This window comes from Chelonoidis abingdonii, chromosome 21 (genome assembly GCF_003597395.2).
Source record: "Chelonoidis abingdonii isolate Lonesome George chromosome 21, CheloAbing_2.0, whole genome shotgun sequence".
In the NCBI taxonomy this organism is placed as follows: Eukaryota; Metazoa; Chordata; order Testudines; family Testudinidae; genus Chelonoidis; species Chelonoidis abingdonii.
Window position 1 is genome coordinate 15,847,459 of NC_133789.1, and position 21,799 is coordinate 15,869,257.

The window sequence follows — 21,799 nt, forward strand, 5'->3', positions numbered from 1 at the left end:
CGAAAACAAAGATAAACTAATATGCCTTGCCTGGCTGTTACTTACAAGCTTGAAATATGAGAGAGGTGTTCAGAAAGATTTGGAGACAATGGATTGATGTCTGGTCCCTCTTAGTCCCAAGAGCGAACACAAGCAAAACAAAGAGCACAAACAAAAGCCTCCACCCACCCCGCAAGATTTGAAAATATCTTGCCCCCTTTTTGGTCCTTTGGGTCAGGTGTCAGCCAGGTTACCTGAGCTTCTTAACCCTTTACAGGTAAAAAGATTTTGGTGCCTCTGGCCAGGAGGGCTGTTCCCTTCCCTTTTTAGTTATGACAATACCAGTATAATGGCATCCGCTCTAGGGCTTTTACCGTGTAACTATTTAGCTCTAAAATCACTCCCCTAAATTAAATCGCTCAGTTGGTACAAAACTGATGCCTAGGTCAGAAAGCAAGACAAAGGGGAGGGGAGGTGTAATCTTAAAAACAACCCCAACCTTTCAGACCTTCTTTATAGATCATAAAAAGAGCTAATGCTTCTACAGTGTTTTGAGCACATAAAGTGCTATCAAACGCCAAGTGTTAGGATGATTAGAAGAGCACATGAATAAAAAAAGCTTCAAGTAATCGCATATTGTGAATCAATTCCAGTCTGGATAGTTGTATTCTGCCCACCTAAAATTCCCTTTCCAGTGGGCTAATGGTGAGCCCTGCACCTTGTGTCATCATGTATATATCTATATCAGTGCAAAGACCTACCACTCTGACTTGGGAGCATTTTCCACCCCTTTTGGCATGGGTGTAGCTCAGGTAATGAATTGGGCCCTCTGGTTTTTCTCTCGGACTGACCCACATCCCAACATAAGGTGCAGGGCCAATCATGAAAGAATAGTGTCGGGGAGGCAAAGGGCCTGATTCTGATCTCATGTTTGGTGTAACACAGAAGTAACTTGATGGATACCAATGTTGGGACATTAGTGTAAATGAGACCAGAATCTAACTCTGTGGTTGCCTGGTAAATTTCATTCCCCATTCAGGGCAATTGCTTCCTCCTCCTAGTGGCGTAAGTGCTTTGCTCATTAAAATAGGACAAAAGGAAAGGGGAAAGAAATGGTGACTGACAGAATAAGAAGCTTACGCCTGGAAAGCAGGACGGTCACATGAAACCTGGGATGATAAGAGCCAAGGTCAGCGAAGAGCAGGGCGCTTGGTGCCAAAGTTGCTCAGAGACAGAAAATGAGAGTGTGTTGAAGTGGGACTGTTCTTACTGTGGTCTGCGAATGCTAAGTGGGAGGTGTTGGCCTGGGAGAAAGGTCTGCACTAGGAGATGGGAGACTGGCCTTGAGGGAAGATGCTTGAGCATATAACATGAGAACCCAGGAAGGGGTTAGAGGCCAGGTGACACCTCTGCCTGGGAAGCTGAACAAAGGCTGGAGAGTGAGAGGAGTTTCAGGAGCTGGCTGGGGAATGGAAGCACAAACAGGGCTCTGACCCCTCAAGGGGGCAGTGGGGCTCCTGGGACCCCGAGATAGACCTAATTGGAGAGGAGCCTGTTGTCTGTGCCTGCAAAACCTGTCTTGGACTGTGTTCCTGTCGTCTAAATAAACCTGCTTTACCGGCTGGCTGAGATTTACAGTGAATTGCAGGAAGTCGGGGGTGCAGGGCCTTGACTCCCCCACACTCCGTGACAGAGATTGACACGCATCTCTTGCTGTTCTGCTTACATATTACTCTCTCTCCTTTCAGTTTCCCCTTTTTTCCAACTCCCCCCCCACGACCCCTTCCCCCTCCCCCAGTCAACAGCTCATCTGCATGGGTCAACTTTCCTCTCATTCAGACTGATGCAACGCCACTGAGTTAATGCTGACCTTCAACAGTGTACGTGAGGAAAATCATGCCCCAAATCTCCTGCTAGCAAGAAGAGGTAACCCCTCAGCTGGTGCCATAGCTCCATCAGATCTGCCCCCTAATAGCTTTTCTGGAGGAACGGGAAAGGCCGTTAAATGTGGACTAGCAGATTCACAGTCATTTTTGTTAAGGTTAGCACTGCTGTCATGGCAGTCACCCAGGAGACATGGAAAAGAACAGAAGCTTCTGTCTCAGATGCTGAAGGCTGGACACAAGGACAGTTGGCGCTCTAGGCCCCTGGCTCCTGACTCATGCAATGGACTTGGGAGACCATCTCACTGTAGCTTTCTCATTCCCAGAGAGATGCTGCTCACGCTGCTTCAGCCTGTGGTACCAAGTACAGCGTATAACAGAGCTGCGTCATTTTTAAGGCCGGCCAGATTTGGAACAGACTAGAAAGAAAGAAGAAAAGATAGGCTAGCATAGAGAAGTGGGGTGAAATGATGTACCAAGACAAAGACCGCAGGAATCTAAAACGTCAGTGTGACAAAGTGGGGATTTTCCCTTGTTATGATGTATGTGTGTCTTACTGTTGAGCCTATGTGAATTTTACTGTTTTGCATGAATACTGTGTGTGCCTCAGTTTCCCTGCATGCTGCACTAGTACCTTGGTGGTGGGAATAGGGGTGTGTAACTTTGGCTGAGACCTCTGGGGCAGGTGAGCCATGATATGACTGGTGCTCTTTGTAACCTGATACCCAGGAGGGGGAACTACACCCAGGTGACTCTTTGCCTGGGAAGCAAGACAAAGCCAAGGAGGCGGAGCAATGGGGAGTGTCGGAGGTAGGGTTGCTGGAAGCTAGGCAGTCTGCTCGGGAGGACTGGTAGAGGGGGACTCCAGAGCTTCTGGATGGACTTGGCTGAAAGTCACTGATTTCTGTGCTAACAAGTTCTATTCTACCCACTGCATCCCTGTCAGCTAATAAATCTTCTGTTTCACTAGCTGGCTGAGAGTCACTGCTGACTGCTGAGTTGGGGTGCAGGGCCCCGTCTGGGTGGACTCGCTGCAGGAAGCGCACAGTGTGGAGGGGGATACTGAATGCTCCGAAGGCAGCTCCAGGAAGATCGAAGCTGTGTAAGCATCTTGCCCTGGAGAGTGCGCTCACAGAGCGAAGGGTCCCCCAGAGTCCTGACTGACCTTGTATGGAGAAGTTCCAGAGCATAGCCTGAGGACTCGGTGATTTGGGGGACTCTGTGACAATCAGCTCAGATAATGTGAGATGCGCACCTTCTGAGAACAAAAAGTATCTCAGAGGTTCTTTAAGGTGCAATTACAAGTAGGTGAGGGATATTTCCCTACTTTAAGGTGTGCGTGATTGGGGGGAACCACAGCTCTCCCCTCCCCCAAATTTGAGCCTGTAAAATTGGGCAATCCCAGGCCCAAAATTAGCAACTGAGCCCTACCTCATCCCCTCACTGGCTGTGGGGCTAACCCCTGATTAGCAGAGGTAAGAGGTCTGCTCCCCAGTTGACATGCCAAGGTAGTAGCCCTAGGCTCTGCCAGCCAGGGGAGCCAGCGGAAGGGGGACAACAGCCACCTCTTGTCATCACAGCTAGCCAGAGGCAAGGATGGCCACATGAGAGGATGATCCTAAAATGGTCATCAAGGGGTTATCCAGAGTATTATGGCCTGGTGACATGCTTCATCCCATCCTGTTTAGTCAGTGGGGATTTTATCCCTGCCCCGTTGTAACTTGGGATGTGGCTGAAGGAAGCAGCAAGCTCCCAGCCTGCAGGGCAGGGAATAGGCTGGTTTCTGTTGCACAGAGCAGTCCCTTTATAGAAGGGCACCAGCCAGCTCCCTGTCCTGTGTGCGTCGGGGGAGACTGGTGGGAGGTTGGGGACAGACACCCCTGTTAGGCTGGCCCCAAAGGTGAGACACAACATGCCTGGGACACACAGTGTGCTCCGGTAAGAAACACCCAGACTAAGCAGGATGGGGGGACACAAGCACTAAAGGAGACATAGTGCTGGGGAGGTACACAAACATTTATCTATCTATGTCCCACCAGCCATGGTGGGCCCTGTGGCACCATGGGAGTGACAGTGTCTCCTGTCTCCATTTCCTGTCAGCCACCGCCAGGCCCAGCTGGACTTCCCATTGCCGGTGCGAGTCCAGAAGCAGAAGTTGTCATGAGGTGGTGCCGTGAAGGGTGGTGCTGTTGTCAGGCGAAAGCAGGAGCAGTAGGTGGGGGTCCATGCCACCATGGGGAGGGGCCATCCTTGCTGTGAAAGGGCCCTGTCATTATGGGAGCTGTCATCTCCCTGCCATGCCATGCTCTGCACCAGACCCAGCCTGTGGAGCTGAAGTAGGGAACTCCACACCTCAACACATCGGGCAGCCCATGGTCTCAATTCCCCTTCTCCCTGCCGCCACCCCACTCCATCAGTTACAGAACGGGAGGAAACTTTACTTCTGCTCACTGTTCCTGACTGGACTCTAACAGAGCGAGTACCAGAGCATCTTAACTTCCATTCATTGTTCCGATTGGACGCTAATAGACTCTTAACTTCCAAATTGGGGAAGAGAGTGTTTTTCCAGTGGCCATTTACCAGCAAGTGTATGTGATGGAGGCTTTACAGAGTAGGCACCTACTTCACTGCCTCAGCCTGTTTATCCTCTGGGGCGGACCAGACCTGGGATCCTGGCAGTCAGTGTCTCTTAGATGACTTATATAAGAACACAAGACAGGTCATACTAGGTCAAACCAATGTTCCATCTAGCCCAGTGTGCTGCTGAGAGTGACCAGAGACAGATGCTACATAGGGAATGAATGTAACAGGATTGTTAATCTGAAAGCTGAAGGACTTCTACCTTTACCTTTTATTGTTGTAGATTCCAGCTTACCGCACCTTACCACATCTCCACCGAGGTATCTGGGCAAATCAGGTATGAACTAATCCTTCGATACAGACATGTCCCACTCCAGTTGAAGTGAGGCAAAGTTTGGGCCAATGTCAGTTTGGAATAGGCCCATTTAACCTGGCAGTTTTCTCAAAGGATCTGCTGTTGTAAACCGCATGTAGTATGGACGTGCAAACCCCAAAGGTATCAAACATGAAAGAAACATAAGGCCAGTTATGGTGAGGTTTCCATGGCCAGGCCTAAAGGTTAAACAGCTATGCTCTTACAGCTGCCTCCTCAAAAGGAAAAGGGGCCTCAGCACCCATAAAAATAACTGGTTGCAAAAATAAATCATCATACATCCATCACCATTTTAAATTCTGACATCTCCTGCCCAATGTGTCTTTGTTTAGCAAACAAGTGAATTGGGGAACTCTGTGGCTGTTACCCTGAAGTGTAAAAGATTACATATCTTGTCTCAAGCAATTTTCCTTTTATCAGAAAATTTATTTTTAAGTTTATCAAAATAAATTCCATTTGAAATAGAAATAATTACAGTCTATATTGGGTCTCTATTTTCATACATTCTATTTCTCTCACGTTCCCCTACTCTAATTCATTTGGAGTGGGGTTTTACTTTTCATGATTAGCCACTATTTCCTATATAGTAGGAGGGGGCGGGAAGAGAACCAGAAGAAAACCTGAATTATATTGTAACACTGAAAGTTATCACATAATCACCCTCTTACTTTACACTAATTAACTTCATGTTTAATTTAACTGTCACTGATAATTTATTCAAAGATTACAAAATATAAACCTATATGGCAATTTTCTCTTAATTCCCATTTCCACCCAGTGAGCTTTGCGTGAAGTCACATTCTACAATAACCTAGGAGCCTTCCATTTCTGTGAGTTCGTTTCTCCTTGGGTCTTCTCCCACAAGTGTAGGTGGAAGGCGTCTCACACTACGTGAGAAGGTTGCATCATGAGAAAAACCACCTGTGCTCTATTTTCATACTTTTTCATCTTTCAAAGTATCAGGAGGTGGAAAAGTGATAGAAATGCATTAGACTCAAAACAAAACTAAGAGACTAACCACAGACTCTGGACTCAGCATTCATGTATCCTGCAGTTTGAACTTGGAATCTGATACACTCCCCCACTGGCTACCATCATTTGCCCAGCATGGAAGTGCTTCTTGTCCAACAAGGTAGCCAGATTGGGACCCATAAGCACGGAACAGCTCTGAAGGAATCAGCTGTTTCTCTCTGTGCTTCATGAAACTTTGGATCCAAATGGTAAATGACAGTTGTTCCCAATTTAATCATGGTGCCTTTAGGAGTGTGACCAATGCCACTTAACTAGGGAGCAGGGTTCTACAAATAGTTTACCCAGCTTCCACCTCTGGGGTGAAAGTCAATCACTAGTACCAGCAATTTCTACCTGAGTTCTTGTCAAATCTTTGACCTGACTTGGAGTCATTTTACACTTCTTTGGCACAGAATTCTTCACCAACCACACAACATATCAGTAGCGAAAATGAGGTATAACTCCCTCAAATATGCCCATTTATTTCTTTAATCTGGTGACAGATTTAAATTAGGGACTAAATTCAGGTGTGGCTTAGAATCCCTGCAGGACAACAAATGTCAGGTAGGTATCTTTCTGCAGCTGTATCACATTCAACAAGAATTTAGCATTTTCTACACATTTGTAGCACCTCCCAGGGGTGAGCTAAACATTTTTCCCATCTCTACCTCGATAGGGATTGCATTTCCCTAATAATAGCAACATGCAGCTGATCAGGAAGGAAATATCTTCAGGAGTGACCCCCTGCAGGACCCGGGCCACAACTGCTTTGGGAGCCAAATACATGGTTATTTTGCTTAGTTCCAAGCCATTTACTAGGGAATCCCCTTTCCAGCCCTTTAGAGAAAATATTGACCTTATTGAACAACAGGGGGATTGGGATGGTGATGGGGAATAAGGGAATCCCTCTGACTTACCCTATTTTCTTCTGTTGTTACAGAGGGGAAATGCCATTTTTCCCTATCCCTGCCCTGTTCCTGCTCTTTGTTATAGTTCAATATATTTTAAGTGAGGGAAATGATAGTAAAAATATCTGTTCTTCAGCAAAACCTGAAACAACATCAAAGGACCTGGGAATGAAACAATTTGCTCCTTAAGGGGGAACTTGATGACTAACAATTGCTTTGAAATGGGGGAACAGTATAACTGTGATGCTCAGGGATTGTTTAGACTGGGAAAAGTGATGGAGATTAGGTCAGGTCAAGGGGAAAGTTAATATCAGCCATTGCACCTGGGCCGCATCTGCACTACAACTATAATTGTCTTTTTACACTAAGATCACTAACCTGAGCAGCCGATGCCACGTATCCTAGTGGATGTAAGGCACAGGTAGTTTTTGCCTCAGTGTAGCTTGTCGGGATCAAAACTCTCTCCCACCTGGAGCTGTTGAACATTCCTGGCTGGAGGGACACACTCCTTGGACTCAAAAGGAAAGGAGCTGATAGAAAAGATCACAGGACTGACCCAAAAGAAGGGTGAGCTGCAAAAGGCAGAAGCAGACCAACTCATCTGGGGGAGATGAGACATCACAGTAAAGATGGTGCAAAGATCACTATGTGGAAATTAGCAAAAAAAAATAAAAAATTAAAAAATCCTTGGCCAGACTGGTCAAGGCATTTATGACAAGTCTCTCTCAGGTGCATTTTCTGATGTCTAATAAGGTTTGAGCGCTAATTGCAGCGTTTCCCACCCTCAGAGCATGTGTGGGCTGTCTATCTGGTGTGGATTCTCCTATGTCTAATAAGATGTGAGCTCTGATTGAAGCATTTCCCACACTCAGAGCATCCATAAGGTTTCTCACCAGTGTGGATTCTCCTATGTGTGATAAGTTGTGAGCTCCGATTGAAGCATTTCCCACACTCAGAGCATCCATAAGGTTTCTCACCTGTGTGGATTCTCCTATGTGTGATCAGGCTAGAGCTCTGATTGAAGCTTTTCCCGCACTCAGAGCATGTGTAGGGCGTCTCTCCTGTGTGAATTCTCTGATGTGTGATCAGGGTAGAGCTCTGATTGAAGCTTTTCCCACACATGGAGCACGTGTAGGGTCTCTCACCCATGTGGAGTCTCTGATGTGTGGTAAGGGCTGAGCTATAACTGAAGTGTTCCCCACACTCAGAGCATGTGTAGGGCATTTCTCCAGTGTGGATTCGCTGATGTGTGATAAGGTTTGAGGTCTTATTGAAGCTTTTCCCGCACTTGGAACATGTGTAGGGCCTTTCTCCTGTATGGATTCGCTGATGTGAGATGAGCGCTGAACTATCAATGAAGCATTTCCCACACTCAGAGCAGCCATAAGGTTTCTCACCCGTGTGGATTCGCTGATGTGTGGTAAGGGATGAGCTATAACTGAAGCGTTTCCCACATTCAGAGCACATGTAGGGTCTCTCTCTTGTGTGGATTCTCTGATGGGTGGTCAGGGCAGAGCTCTGATTGAAGCTTTTCCCACACTCAGAGCATGTGTAGGGTCTCTCACTGGTGTGGACTCGCTGATGTGAGATGAGGGCTGAACTACCAATGAAGCGTTTCCCACACTCAGCGCATGCGTAGGGTTTCTCTCCTGTGTGGATTCTATGATGTGTGATAAGGTGTGAGTGCCAACTAAAGCTTTTCCCACACTCAGAGCATATGTAGGGCCTCTCTCCTGTGTGAATTCGCTGATGTGAGATGAGGGCTGAACTATCAATGAAGTGTTTCCCACACTCAGGGCATCCATAAGGTTTCTCGCCAGTGTGGATTTTCCTATGTGTAATAAGGTGTGAGTTCCGACTGAAGCGTTTTCCACACTCAGAGCATCCATAAGGTTTCTCACCCATGTGGATTCTCCTATGTGTGATAAGGTGTGAGCTTTGATTGAAGCTTTTCCCACACTCAGAGCACATGTAGGGTGTCTCTCCAGTGTGGATTCTCCTATGTGTGATAAGGGCTGAGCTCCAATTGAACCTTTTCCCACACTCAGAGCACATGTAGGGTGTCTCTCCTCTGTGGATTCTCTGATGTATGAGAAGGTCAGAGCTCCCATTGAAGCTTTTCCCACATTCATGACATGTGTAGCATGTTCCTTCCAAGTTGATTATCTCGCATGTAATAAGGTCTGAGTGACTATTAAAGTTTTCCTCTGGCCTGTGATGACTCTCACAGGCTTTTGCTTTTTCTGGGAGTGCACAACTCCTGGAATCATTCCCTTTGGAGCTTCCTGATAATGTTGCATGTGGTTCTACTTGCTCGGCATCTTCCTGCTGGGGTTTCTCCTCATTCTCACTCACCATCCCAACACCTGATGGGAGACAGAGAGAATCCAGAGAGAGGTCACTCCCTGCGCCAGAGAGAAAGGAAATCTGAGAGAAGAATGGAAAAAGGGATGAACAAACCAAAATATGTGCAGGAGAGATCAAACCTCTCAGGAGCTGATTTTCCCCAAACCATTCACCAGAGGAGACAGGAAGGGATCAGTTCTGGGTTCGCATCTCACCAGAACTCTCAGGGGAAAGTGAGATTGGGGAGGAACATGCTGCCAGTTGTCAGACAGGATAGGTGGGAAGCCATGAGTGACCTCTGCCTAATGATTCTGCATCTCCTGGGAACAATCCTGAAATTGGAGAGCTCACAAGGTCTTTGTAGGGAATCCCAAATGTTTCCTGTATTCACGGACAGTTTTTGAGTTGGTTTAATCAATTCCTCACCTGTGCCAGGAGCTCTTGGGAGCACTTTTTTCTCAGAGTTGTGGAGGTCTGGGACCCAAGGCTCTTTCCCTTGTTCCAGCTGCAAGATCACATCACGGTTGGAAACTGGAAACCCTTTTCAAGACAGAAAACAAGGGGGGGTCAGTGGAATTTGTGGGATAATTGTGACAAGTAATATTTAATGGCTTTAACCCCAGCTCATTTTTAAGTAGTAACATCCCAAAGCCAGCCTCCTTGGCTCAAAGTGGCAGGAGAGTTGTTATTATTATTAATCATATGCATTACTTTAGTGCCTAAAGGCCAACTAACCATGGGTCCTTGTTGTGCTAGGCAAAGTACAAACCCAGAATAGTAGCTGGCCCATGCCCTGAAGAATTTACAATCTAAATAGACAAAACAGACAGAATGGGGGAAGGGGTAGAACCCACCAGCAGAATGAACTGCGTGAAAGCAGAGTGACGGATCTGATGAACACAGGGCATATATACTGAGACTATTGTAATTTAATATTACAACTAGGGCCAGTGTTTTCCGGAAATTGCCACTATTATTGCATTTTTCCCCCAAATTACTCTTCATTTCTGGAATCACCTTTCATATTCGGAATTTCTGAACAGAGCGTGGGTGGGGCATGCAGTCACAACCCCTCAGATTTCTGCCCAGAGATACCTGACTCATCCGCAGGGTGCAGGGCAGAGGATGGGGGCTGGCTGCTTTTGAGACTTGCTACCAATTTCTTCCCTCATCATACAAGTCTGGGCTCACCAAAACCACTGCACAGTTTCCCCTGGGCAGGCAGGGCACTTGGCAGTGGGACACTGGGCTCCCTCATCATACTGCAGAGCGGACAAGTGCTCACACCTGCTCTCGGTTGCTTTCACAGCACCTCTCCCCTGCTCATCTCCTCAGCACACAGCTGGCTCCAGGCTCTCAATGTCCAGTGTCTAGGCCCCACCACTCCCACACAGCTGGCTGCTGTCCCCTCCTCCCAATGGACTTTCATGCTGTAAAGGATTATATATTGCTCATGTTTGTCAATTATTCGGTTTTCATTGCCAGCAAACACTTGCCCTAATTATGACTTATCTGTATATTTGAGCCAGCCTTTGAAAGCATGAATACTTCACAGACTATGATGCTGAGATGGGCCAGATGATACCGGGGAGGTCTCAGGGATGGGTTTCCTGTGCAATCTGGTATCACTGAGAGGTAATGAATGCTAGATCTCAAGGCTGGTTATGCAGATCTCCATCTTTTGAAGCTTTGCCCTATGCAGAAAGGGGCAGTGACTCATTTCACCTCTTTCAGGAGACTGAAGAAGACAGACAGGCTTTTTGGGGAGAAACAGCTGAGTTTGAGCTGACTGAGGGGGATCTTTTTGGGTTACAAACTGACATGACCTGATAACCAAGAGGTAATCCTTTAAGAAAGGTTTTAATACACTTTGGAACCAATCAGGGATTCCCAAGAGGACTGATGAGAGGACGATGGTAAATGCACATTTAGATGTTCTTCTTGTTTTATATGTTTCCCCCATAAGGCTTAACTAATGGCACACTGTCACAGATCCATAGGATCTGTGCTATGCCCTGCCTTTTAAACAGTCCCTGGGAGGTGCACCTTGAGTGCACTAAACCCCAAAGATAGGCCATGTAGCTTCAACACGTGGGACTGAGAACTCTGGCTTCAACATTCTTATTTCAACCTGTGAGCTCTGCCAGCAGGTCTAGCTGAACTACACTCCTATTGAGAGACTGTTCCTCATTCATGCTTCAATGCACCTCAGAAAGTTTTCGCTGTGACCTGGGGCAGACTTTTAAAACATAGCAAGGTTTATTAGTCAACCGAAACACAGCATTGGAAAGTCCTTAGATTAGCACAGAGAAGCAAAAAAGACAATATAGTCCATATTGACCAATGCCCTTGAGCCATACTGCTCTAGAAAACAGTTTAGCTTCCTTTCACTGTGCCTGTCCATTTGTCTTTGCTTTGGTAGAGCTCTCTGCATCTAAGAGCCCAGTTCTTCCTGCTCCCAAAAACATAACAAGTCCATGTATGCTTCACTAAGCCAAGCTGAGATTCTCCCATGGACAGGTGACAATTATTCCCTTGTCTCTGTTGAGTATTCAATTGATGTAGGTTGGTCCCTGCCAGTCCTTAATGACCCATTCATATCACCCCATGACAGCTATGTGACAAAACACCTCATGTCTTCTGCTCTTTATAAACATAGCAATACCAATCACAGAGGGAAACTGAGGTGTGCATTGGCATCTTAGAAGTATCACCAAAATTCCCACCTCTATCACACACAAACTGCTCACAGCCCTTGGAGAGAAAGCAAAGCACAGGAACTGGATGTAAGCCCTGTGAACACAGTGGAGGACAAGCTGCAATCCTTAATCCCTGGTCTAAAAGGAGAGGCACGTGGGTCTCTATCCATAGAGAGGGGCTGGCTAGAGGCCTGATGCCTGAGAACGCTTGAGCAGACCATGGAAGCAGGTCAAAGGCTCAGCTACCCCAGCACATTTTGGGGAATTAGGAAATCTAGTGACTCAGGAGTAACGGGAAGAAGAATTGTCCAGTGTGTGGACAAGGCTGGGGAATTAAACACTAAAATTCCAGGAGCAACAGCCTCTAATTCTTCTGGACAAGAAGAATGTGAGAAACGAGGTGGGAGAGATAGCTCTGTGGTTTGAGCATTAGCCTTCTAACGCCAGGGTTGTAAGTTCAATCCTTGAGGGGCCATTTAGGGATCTTGAGACAAACAAACAGAAAACTGCTAGGGACAGTACTTAGTCCTGCTACTGAAGGAAGGGCACCGGACTCAATGACCTTTCAAGGTCCCTTCCAGCTCAATGAGATAAGTATATCTCCATATATTTATTTAAGAACTGCACCATGCACCCTCAGGAGGGACAGGCTCAAAGATCCAAGGAGCTTGGAGGGAAGACAGCTTGTGGCTGCTGCAGGTGGGGGTGAGGGGGGAGAGACACGACGGACATGATTCTCTCCAAACTCTTACTGCTGTTGACCCCAACCTGATGTTATGATCTATGACGTAGTCTTATGTCCCGTGGGCAATTTTATAATCGCTAGAGGTAAAATGTCATTATCAGAGTATTGCTTATTAGCTTGGAACATGCATGGAGGGGCAAGGAGGTGAACACAAATAAATGGTGTTAGGTATCAGAGGGGTAGCCATGTTAGTCTGGCTCCGTAAAAAGTGACAAAGAGTCCTGTGGCACCTTATAGACTAACAAATGTATTGGAGCATAAGTTTTGTGGGTGAATACCCAATTTGTCAGATGCACAACAAAGTGGGTATTCACCCGTGAAAGCTTATGCTCCAATATGTCTGTTATTCTATACAGTGCCACAGGACTCTGTGTCACCTTTCATAAATAAATGGGTTATTAAGCTTGCTACAGTTAAGGGCCTTATATTAGGTGGAGGCTTTGTGGGAGTAGTTATGCTGAAGTCTGGGATTTACTCAGGGCCAGTGCAAGAATGTTTCACGCCCTAGGCAAAACTTCCACCTTTCGCCCCCCCACACCTCCACCCTGAGGCGCCCCCCTTGCGGCAGCTCCCCACCCTCTGCCCTGAGGCACCCCCTCCACCCGCCCCAGGTCAGCCCTGCTCCACGCACGAGTACCCCGGGCACGCTGTCGCTGCTTCACTTTTCCCACCTCCCAGGCTTGCGGTGCCTAAGCTGATTGGGAGGAGGCGGGGCAGGGAGTTCCCCTGTGTGCCGCACCCTCCCCCCCCCCACTTGCTGCAGACGGCTCTCCCCGCGCTCCCCTGCCCCAGCTCCCTTCACATAAATGCCGGTGGCGACCGGGGTGGCCGAAGATCCGGCCGCCGCAGTCGCTGCCCAAGAAAATAGTGCCCCCCAAATGCCAGCGCCCTAGGTGACCACCTAGGTCGCCTAAATGGTTGCACCGGCCCTGGATTTACCTGAATAGACCTAAGGAGAGAATCCGAGCTCAGATATTTTGCACCCTCATTTTGAGTAACCACAAAGAGGTGCAATATGCCATAGGATTCTGAAAGAAGGAAGTCTGGGGTGGGCTTTAGCAATTAGGTTGCGATGCAGTATCTCAGCAGTTGGACTGCCTTCATATATTGAAATTATTAATAAATAAGTGATGTAAATCATGAGAATTAATGCTTGACACTTAATTATGGACTTTACAAACGCCACATATGGGTTGGGGCAGCTATTGATATTATTGTAATCAGAGTAAAAGAGCACATATGGTATATAGCCATCCTATTACCATAAGGAAGTGGATAAATTACCTCTCCTAGTGACCATTTTTTCATTTTGTCGGGTCCCCGAGACAGTGTAAACTGAATCAGGGCCTTCCTTCTGATGCTCTCCTTTGCCCCTCGATCTTTGTTTCCAATGGTAACCATAACTTTTAAGTATGCACAGTACAAGACCCTCTTTAATATACTTATCTTAGTCAAATCCATGGGTAGGCAACCTATGGCATGGGTGCCGAAGGCGGCACACAAGCTGATTTTCAGTGGCACTCACACTGCCTAGGTCCTGGCCACTGGTCCAGGGTGCTCTGCATTTTAATTCAATTTTAAATGAAGCTTCTTAAACATTTAAAAAACTTTATTTACTCTATACTCTACAGACAACAATAGTTTAGTTTCTATATTATAGAACTTATATAAAGAGACCTTCTAAAAATGTTCAAAATGTATGACTGCACACGAAACCTTAAATAGAAGTGAATAAATGAAGACTCAGCACACCAACTTCTGAAAGGTTGCCAACTCTGGTCTTAACACTGTGTATTGATAATTGCAATCATAGGCGAAGAATAACTTCTCTGTATGAAATTCAAGTTTCTGTGTGGCACCAAATTTAATCTTTTCAATGAACTTGGAGTAGCCATGTAAAGGGTAAGTTGTTTACGCCCAGAGTCCACGTAATCTTATAGGTGTAATACTGCACGGTTACACACTACCACCCAGATTGTGATATCATCAACAAAGTGCTCATCTTGTGCTTGGTAGGCCCTGCTGTGGGAGGAGGAATGAGCAAGGACTCAGGATTGGTGTCCAGAGGTCACTGTGAATACAGATAGGGAGGGCTATATGGGGGAGGGGGGTAATGAGTGGGAGAGGGAGGTCAAGAGTTAAAATAATCCCATTTGTGGGGGAAAAAATGTAATATGAAAAGTGAAACTGAAGTAAGAAGAAAAAAAAAAATAAAACTGGAAAGGTAAAAAAGGCCCTCTAAAGCAAAGAGACCTTGGGTAGGGATTTGGGGTAAAGGTCTGGGATCCCATACACTCTAGATCCCCAAACCTCTCTTCTCTCCCACTGACCCACCAGCCACATTCCTGGGCGCCCTTCCGACTGGCCACATTCCCCCTTTCTTCTGTCCCTTTACCCTCAGCCAGCACCACTGTTCCCAGAGACCTTGGGAATTCTTAATTCTCCTTCATCTCTCACTACCTCATCTCCTCCCTGCTGCTTCTTACACTAATCCTAACACACCTCCTCCTATGTCCTGGTCTCCCAGAATTCATCTACTTGACCTGACCACCTCCTCCCCTCCACAGCTCTGCTCTCCACTTCACCCGTAGGGTCCTGAATAGCAACATTATAACCCTCTCCTATCAAAGAGGAGCTCATCTGACTGTCACATAAGCCATGCATGAGTCATATAGAACATAAGAACGGCCGTACTAGGTCAGACCAAAGGTCCATCTAGCCCAGTATCCTGTCTACTGAACAGTGGCCAATGCCAGATGCCCCAGAGGAGTGGACTAACAGGCAACGATCAAGTGATCTCTCTCCTGACATCCATCTCCATCTCTCTGACAACAGAGGCTAGGAACATACCATTCCTTACCCATTTGGCTAACAGCATTAATGGACTTAGCCTCCATGAATTTATCCAGTTCCCTTTAAACACTGTTATAGTCTAGCCTTCACAATCTCCTCAGGCAAGGAGTTCCACAAGTTGACTGTGTGCTGCACTGAAGAAGAACTTCCTTGTATTTGTTTTAAACCTGCTGCAGTGCGCTATTAATTTCATTTGGTGACCCCTAGTTCTTGTATTATGGGGAATAAGTAAATAACTTTTCCTTATCTGTTTCTCTCACATCACTCATATTTATACACCTCTATCATATCCCCCTTAGTCTCCTCTTTTCCAAGCTGAAGAGTCCTAGCCTCTTTAATCTTTCCTCATATGGGACCCTCCAACCCCTAATCATTTTAGTTGCTTCTTTTCTGAACCTTTTCTAGTGCAGTATATCTTTTTGAGATGAGGAGACCACATCTGTACACAGTATTCAAGATGTGGGCGTACCATCGATTTATATAAAGGCAATAATTATAGTCTCAGTCTTATTCTCTATCCTTTTTAATGATTCCTAACATGCTCTGTTTGCTTTTTTGACGCCTCTGCACACTGGTGGACATCTTCAGAGAACTATCCACGATGACTCCAAGATCTTTTTCCTGACTTGTAGCTAAATTAGCCCCATCATATGTATGTATAGTTGGGGTATTTTTTTCCCAATGTGCATTACTTTACATTTATCCACATGAAATTTCATTTGCCATTTGTTGCCCAATCACTTAGTTTGTGAGATCTTTTTGAAGTCTTCATCGGTCTGCTTTTGGTCTTAACTATCTTGAGCAGTTTAGTATCATCTGCAAACTTTGCCACCTCACTGTTTACCCCTTTCTCCAGATCATTTATGAATAAGTTGAATAGGATTGGTCCAAGGACTGACCCTTGGGGACACCACTAGTTATCGTCTCTCATTCTGAGAATTTACCATTAATTCCTACCCTTCGTTGTTCCTGTCTTTTAACCAGTTCTCATCCATGAAAGGACCTTCCCTTTATCCCATGACAGCTTAATTTACGTAAGAGCCTTTGGTGAGGGACCTTGTCAAAGGCTTTCTGGAAATCTAAGTACACTATGTCCACTGGATTCCCCTTGTCCACATTTTGTTGACCCCTTCAAAGAACTCTAATAGATTAGTAAGACACGATTTCCCTTTACAGAAACCATGTTGACTATTGCTCAACAGTTTTATGTTTTCTATGTGTCTGACAATTTTATTCTTAACTATTGTTCGACTAATTTGCCCGGTACTGACTGTTAGACTTACCAGTCTGTAATTGCCGGGATCACCTCTAGAGCCCTTTTAAATATTGGCGTTACATTAGCTAACTTCCAGTCATTGGTACAGAAGCTAATTTAAAGGACAGGTTACAAACCTTAGTTAATAGTTCCGCACTTCACATTTGAGTTCTTTCAGAACTCTTGGGTGAATGCCATCTGGTCCGGTGACTGTTTAATGTTGAGTTTATCAATTAATTCCAAAACCTCCTCTAGTGACACTTCAATCTGTGACAGTTCCTCAGATTTGTCACCTACAAAAGCCAGCTCAGGTTGGGAATCTCCCTAACATCCTCAGCCGTGAAGACTGAAGCAAAGAATCCATTTAGTTTCTCTGCAATGACTTTATCGTCTTTAAGTGCTCCCTTTGTATCTCGATCATCAAGGGGCCCACTGGTTGTTTAGCAGGCTTCCTGCTTCTGATGTACTTAAAAAAACATTTTGTTATTACCTTTGGAGTTTTTTGGCTAGCCATTCTTCAAACTCCTCTTTGGCTTTTCTTATTACACTCTTGCACTTAATTTGGCAGTGTTTATGCTCCTTTCTATTTGCCTCACTAGGATTTGACTTCCACTTTTTAAAGGAAGTCTTTTTATCTCTCACTGCTTCTCTTTTACATGGTTGTTAAGCCACGGTGGCTCTTTTTTAGTTCTTTTACTGTGTTTTTTAATTTGGGGTATACATTGAAGTTGGGCCTCTATTTATGGTGTCTTTAAAAAGCGCCCATGCAGCTTGCAGGGATTTCACTTTAGTCACTGTACCTTTTAACTTTTGTTTAACTAACCCCCTCATTTTGCATAGTTCCCCTTTTGAAATTAAATGCCAGTGTTGGGCTGTTGAGATGTTCTTCCCACCACAGGGATGTTAAATGTATTGTATTATGGTCACTATTTCCAAGCGGTCCTGCTATAGTTACCTCTTGGACCAGCTCCTGCGCTCCACTCAGGATTAAATCTAGAGTTGCCTCTCCCTTGTGGGTTCCGTACCAGCTGCTCCATGAAGCAGTCATTTAAAGTATCGAGAAATTTTATCTCTGCATTTCGTCCTGAAGTGAAATGTTCCCAGTCAATATGGGGATAATTGAATCCCCCACTATTATTGAGTTCTTAATTTTGATAGCCTCTCTAATTTCCCTTAGCATTTCATCATCACTATTACTGTCCTGGTCAGGTGGTCGATAATAGATCCTAATGTTATATTCTTATTAGAGCATGAATTTCTATCCATAGAGATTCTATGGAACATGTGGATTCACTTAAGATTTTTACTTCATTTGATTCTACATTTTCTTTCACATATATATAGTGCCACTCCCCCGCCTGGCATGACCTGTTCTGTCCTTCCAATATATTTTTGTACCCCGGAATGATTGTGTCCATTGATTGCTCTCAGTCCACCAGGTTTCTGTGATGCCTATTATATCAATATCCTCCTTTATCACAAGGCACTCTAGTTCACCCATCTTATTATTTAGACTTCTAGCATTTGTGTACAAGCACTTTTAAAAACTTGTCCCTGTTTATTTGTCTGCCTTTTCTGATGTGTCAGATTCTTTTTATATGTGACTGTTTAATCATCTGATCTGGCCCTTACATTATCCTCTTCTGTCCTCTGTTCCTGACTATAACCTGGAGATTCTCTATCATAGACTCTCCCCTAAGACGAGAAGTCTGTGTCCGATCCACATGCTCCTCTGCAGCAGTCGGCTTTCGCCATCGATTTCCTAGTTTAAAAAAGCTGCTCTACCCCAACCTTTTTAATGTTTAGTGCCACCAGTTTGGTTCCACTTTGGTTTAGGTGGAGCCTATCTCTCCTGTATAGACTTCCCCCCATCCCAAAACTTTCTCCAGTTCCTAATGAATGTAAACCCCTCCTCTCTACACCATTGTCTCATCCATGCATTGAGACTCTGAAGCTCTGCCTGCCTACCTGCCCTGCGCGTGGAACTGGAAGCATTTCTGAGAATGCCACCATACAGAGGTCCGGATTTCAGTCTCTTCCCCAGCAGCCTAAATTTGGCTTCCAGGACATGTCTCCTACCTTCCCTATGTCATTGGACCCTACATGTACCACGACCACTGGCTCCTCCCAGCACTACACATAAGTCTGTCTAGATGCCTCGAGAGATCCGCAACCTTCGCACCAGGCAGGCAAGTCACCATACGGTTCTCCTGGTCATCACAAACCCAGCTATCTATGTTTCAATGATCAGAATCTCCGCACTACTAAACACCTGTCTTTTCCTAGCAACCGGGAGTTCCCTTCCCCAGAGAGTAACCTCAGTGCTGAGAGGCAACCCCAGCACCATCTGGAAGGAGGGTCCCAACTATGGGAAGGTTTCCCTCTCTCCCATTAACTGCTCTGCTTCCCTGGGCCTTTCATCCTCCTCAATTAGCGCAGGGCTGTCTGACCGGGAGGTGGGACAATTCTACAGTGTCCCGGAAAACCTCATCAACATACCTCTCTGCCTCTCTTAGTTCCTCCAGTTCCGCCACCCTGGCCTCCAAAGTCCGTACGTGGTCTCTGAGGGCCAGGAGCTCCTTGCACCGACTGCACACATACGCCGCCCGCCCACAGGGCAGGTAATCATACATGCTACGCTCAGTGCAATAAACTGGATAGCCCCCACTCTGCAGCTGGGCTTCTGCCTGCATTTTCTCCTAGTTAAAGATAGGGGTTGTTTAAAGCAAGAAGTTTTGAATGTAGTTTGCTTTATAGGTTTTAAGGGGAATAAAGGGAAACAGATAACACCGGCAAGGGACCCCCATTCCGTTCCCACTCCCCTTCCAAACTCCCTGTTAGCAGCCCCTGGTCGCTTGTGCGCGGCTTTATAAAGCCCTGGCCTGTGTGAATGCCCCGCCCACTGATTAAGGCTCAGCCAATTACCAGAGGCTTCTAGCTTTCAGACCCTCCTTTGAAGCTCACAGCCTCCAACTGCCAGCCACAGCACACGGTCCTTCAAAGAACCAACCAGACTGACAAACACAAGCTCAGCACACAGCAAGTAACCCTCAACCACAAACAAACACACACTACAGACAGTCGCTTACCCCAAGGATGCTGTATTTGCTCCTCCTTCAGTCATACACCTATTTACTTAATTTAGAATTCTATAGGCGACACGTTTTCCTCTTAAAATGGGGAAAAGGCATGAAAGCTACAGTTATTAATGTAGTTATTAATTAGATGCAATTTTATAATGACTGACGGCACCAAAAAGGCACATGTCCACAATTTTTTTCTAGTGGGTGGGAGATAAAGCAAAAAAGAGGGGCAAAGAAACATGTCAAAACCTGTATGACAAATAAAGGTATAAAGTTATTACTACTCAGGTTCTTTAGAGACTCCACAGCTTCTAATAACCCAGGGGACAAGACTCCTTACCCAGAAAGACCACTGTCTCATATTTCTCCTGCATGACATCTCTGTAGAGGGTTCTCTGAGTGGGGTCCAGCAGAGCCCCCTCTTCCCTGGTGAAATACACAGCCACCTCCTCAAAAGTCACTGGCCCCTGAAAGAGCAAGAATCCAACACTCAGTACCTGCTGCCCCAGTTACAACCCCATTATTCATGGAACAGCAGCACCAGGTAAATGGAGGCTCCAAGAGGCACATGTTAACGGAGTTCCACCCCACCTTGCTTAGAGCAGCTAGGAGACATCAGAGGGCAGAAAGAGAGAAACTTTGTGTCTCCCAGATGACAGACGGAGGCAGAGTCTTCGCATTTATCATATACCAACTAGCCAGAGCTTGATATAGGATATGGGGCTCTCTCTGGACCCTGCTGGTGGCTCACTGGTAGGAATCTCAACACTCTCCAAATAAAATATATGGAAGAAAGGGCAAGACAATAGTAAAGAATATAAGTTAGAAGGTCAGAATTGTAGAAAATTGGTAAGGGATGCTTTCAGAAATCAGTGACCAATCAATGAAAATAAGAAGGAACTTTTAAAAAGTATCTTAACTACAAAATTAATCTTAATAATGGTAGTGGTAAATTACTAGATGGAAACGGCAGAATTATCAAAAATAATGCAGACGAGGTATAAGTGTTCAAAAAATATTCCTCTCCTGGATTTGGAGATAAACAGATGATGTACTCATAAAATAAGAGTTGACAATAACACTCTTTCCATTCCAAAAATAATTCACAAGGAAATTAAACAATAGCTATTAAAGTTAGACGTATTTAAATTAGTAGGTCCAGATAACTCGTATCCAAGAGTTTTAAAAGGCCTGGCGCAGGAGCGTGGTGGACTGTTAATGTTGATTTTAATTAGGACTTGGAACACTGGGGAAATTCCGGAAGACCGGAATAAAGCTAATGCTGTGCCAATATGTAAAAACTGTAAAAGAGATGACCCAGCTAATTACCAAAATGTCAGTCTGACATTGATACTGGACAAGATAATGGAGCAGCCGATACTGGATTTCATTAATAATGAATTAAAGGAGGGTAATATAATTAGTACTCATTAATAAAGGTTTAGAGAAAATAGATCCTATCAAACTGGATATCCTTCGTGGATGAGATCAAAAGTTTAGTTGCAGCTAACAGTATTGATGTAATATACCTAGACTTCTGTAAGGCATATGACTTGGTTCAGCACAATATTTTGACTAAAAAACTAGAATGATACAAAAAAAATCCAGCATACATTAAATAGATTTAAAAACTGTGATTGTAAATGGGGAACTATGATTGAATGGATGTATTTCTAACAGGTTCCCGCAAGGATTAGTTCTTGGCCCTGTGCTATTTAACATTCTTATCAATGACCTAAAAGAGAATATAAAATCATCACTGATAAAGTTTGCAGCTGCCACAAAGATTGGGGGGGTGGTTGTCACGGAGTGCGGGGGAGTCAGGGCCCTGCACCCCCGGCTTCCTGCGATTCACCATGACTCTCAGCCAGTCAGTAAAGCAGAAGGTTTATTTAGAGGATAGGAATACAGTCCAAAACAGGTGTTGCAGGCACAAACAACAGGATTCTCCCCAGTCAGGTCCATCTTGGGGTCCCAGGAGCATCACAGGCCCCTTGGGGGGTCGGAGCCCTGTTTATGCTTCCATTCCCCAGCCAGCTCCTGAAACTCCTCTCACTCTCCAGCCTTTGTTCAGCTTCCCAGGC

At 45.5% G+C, this 21,799-nt stretch overlaps 1 protein-coding gene across 3 annotated transcripts in view; it reads right to left on the reverse strand.

Annotated features, from left to right (window-relative positions):
- Positions 1-5,220: 5,220 nt before the first annotated feature.
- LOC116829821 (uncharacterized) overlaps positions 5,221-21,799 on the reverse strand; it is a 72,000-nt gene continuing 55,421 nt past the window's right edge. The window contains exons 3-5 of one of the 3 annotated variants that reach the window (XM_075059650.1): positions 20,056-20,182; positions 9,507-9,620; positions 5,221-9,100 (exon numbers count right to left, since the gene is read on the reverse strand). In XM_075059650.1, the coding sequence (XP_074915751.1) occupies positions 7,539-9,100; positions 9,507-9,620; positions 20,056-20,182 (1,803 nt within the window). In that variant the 3' untranslated portion in view covers positions 5,221-7,538. Of the gene's footprint in view, positions 9,140-9,506; positions 9,621-20,055; positions 20,183-21,799 lie in introns of all 3 variants that reach the window. The other 2 variants (XM_075059649.1, XM_075059651.1) reach the window with 2 other exon arrangements.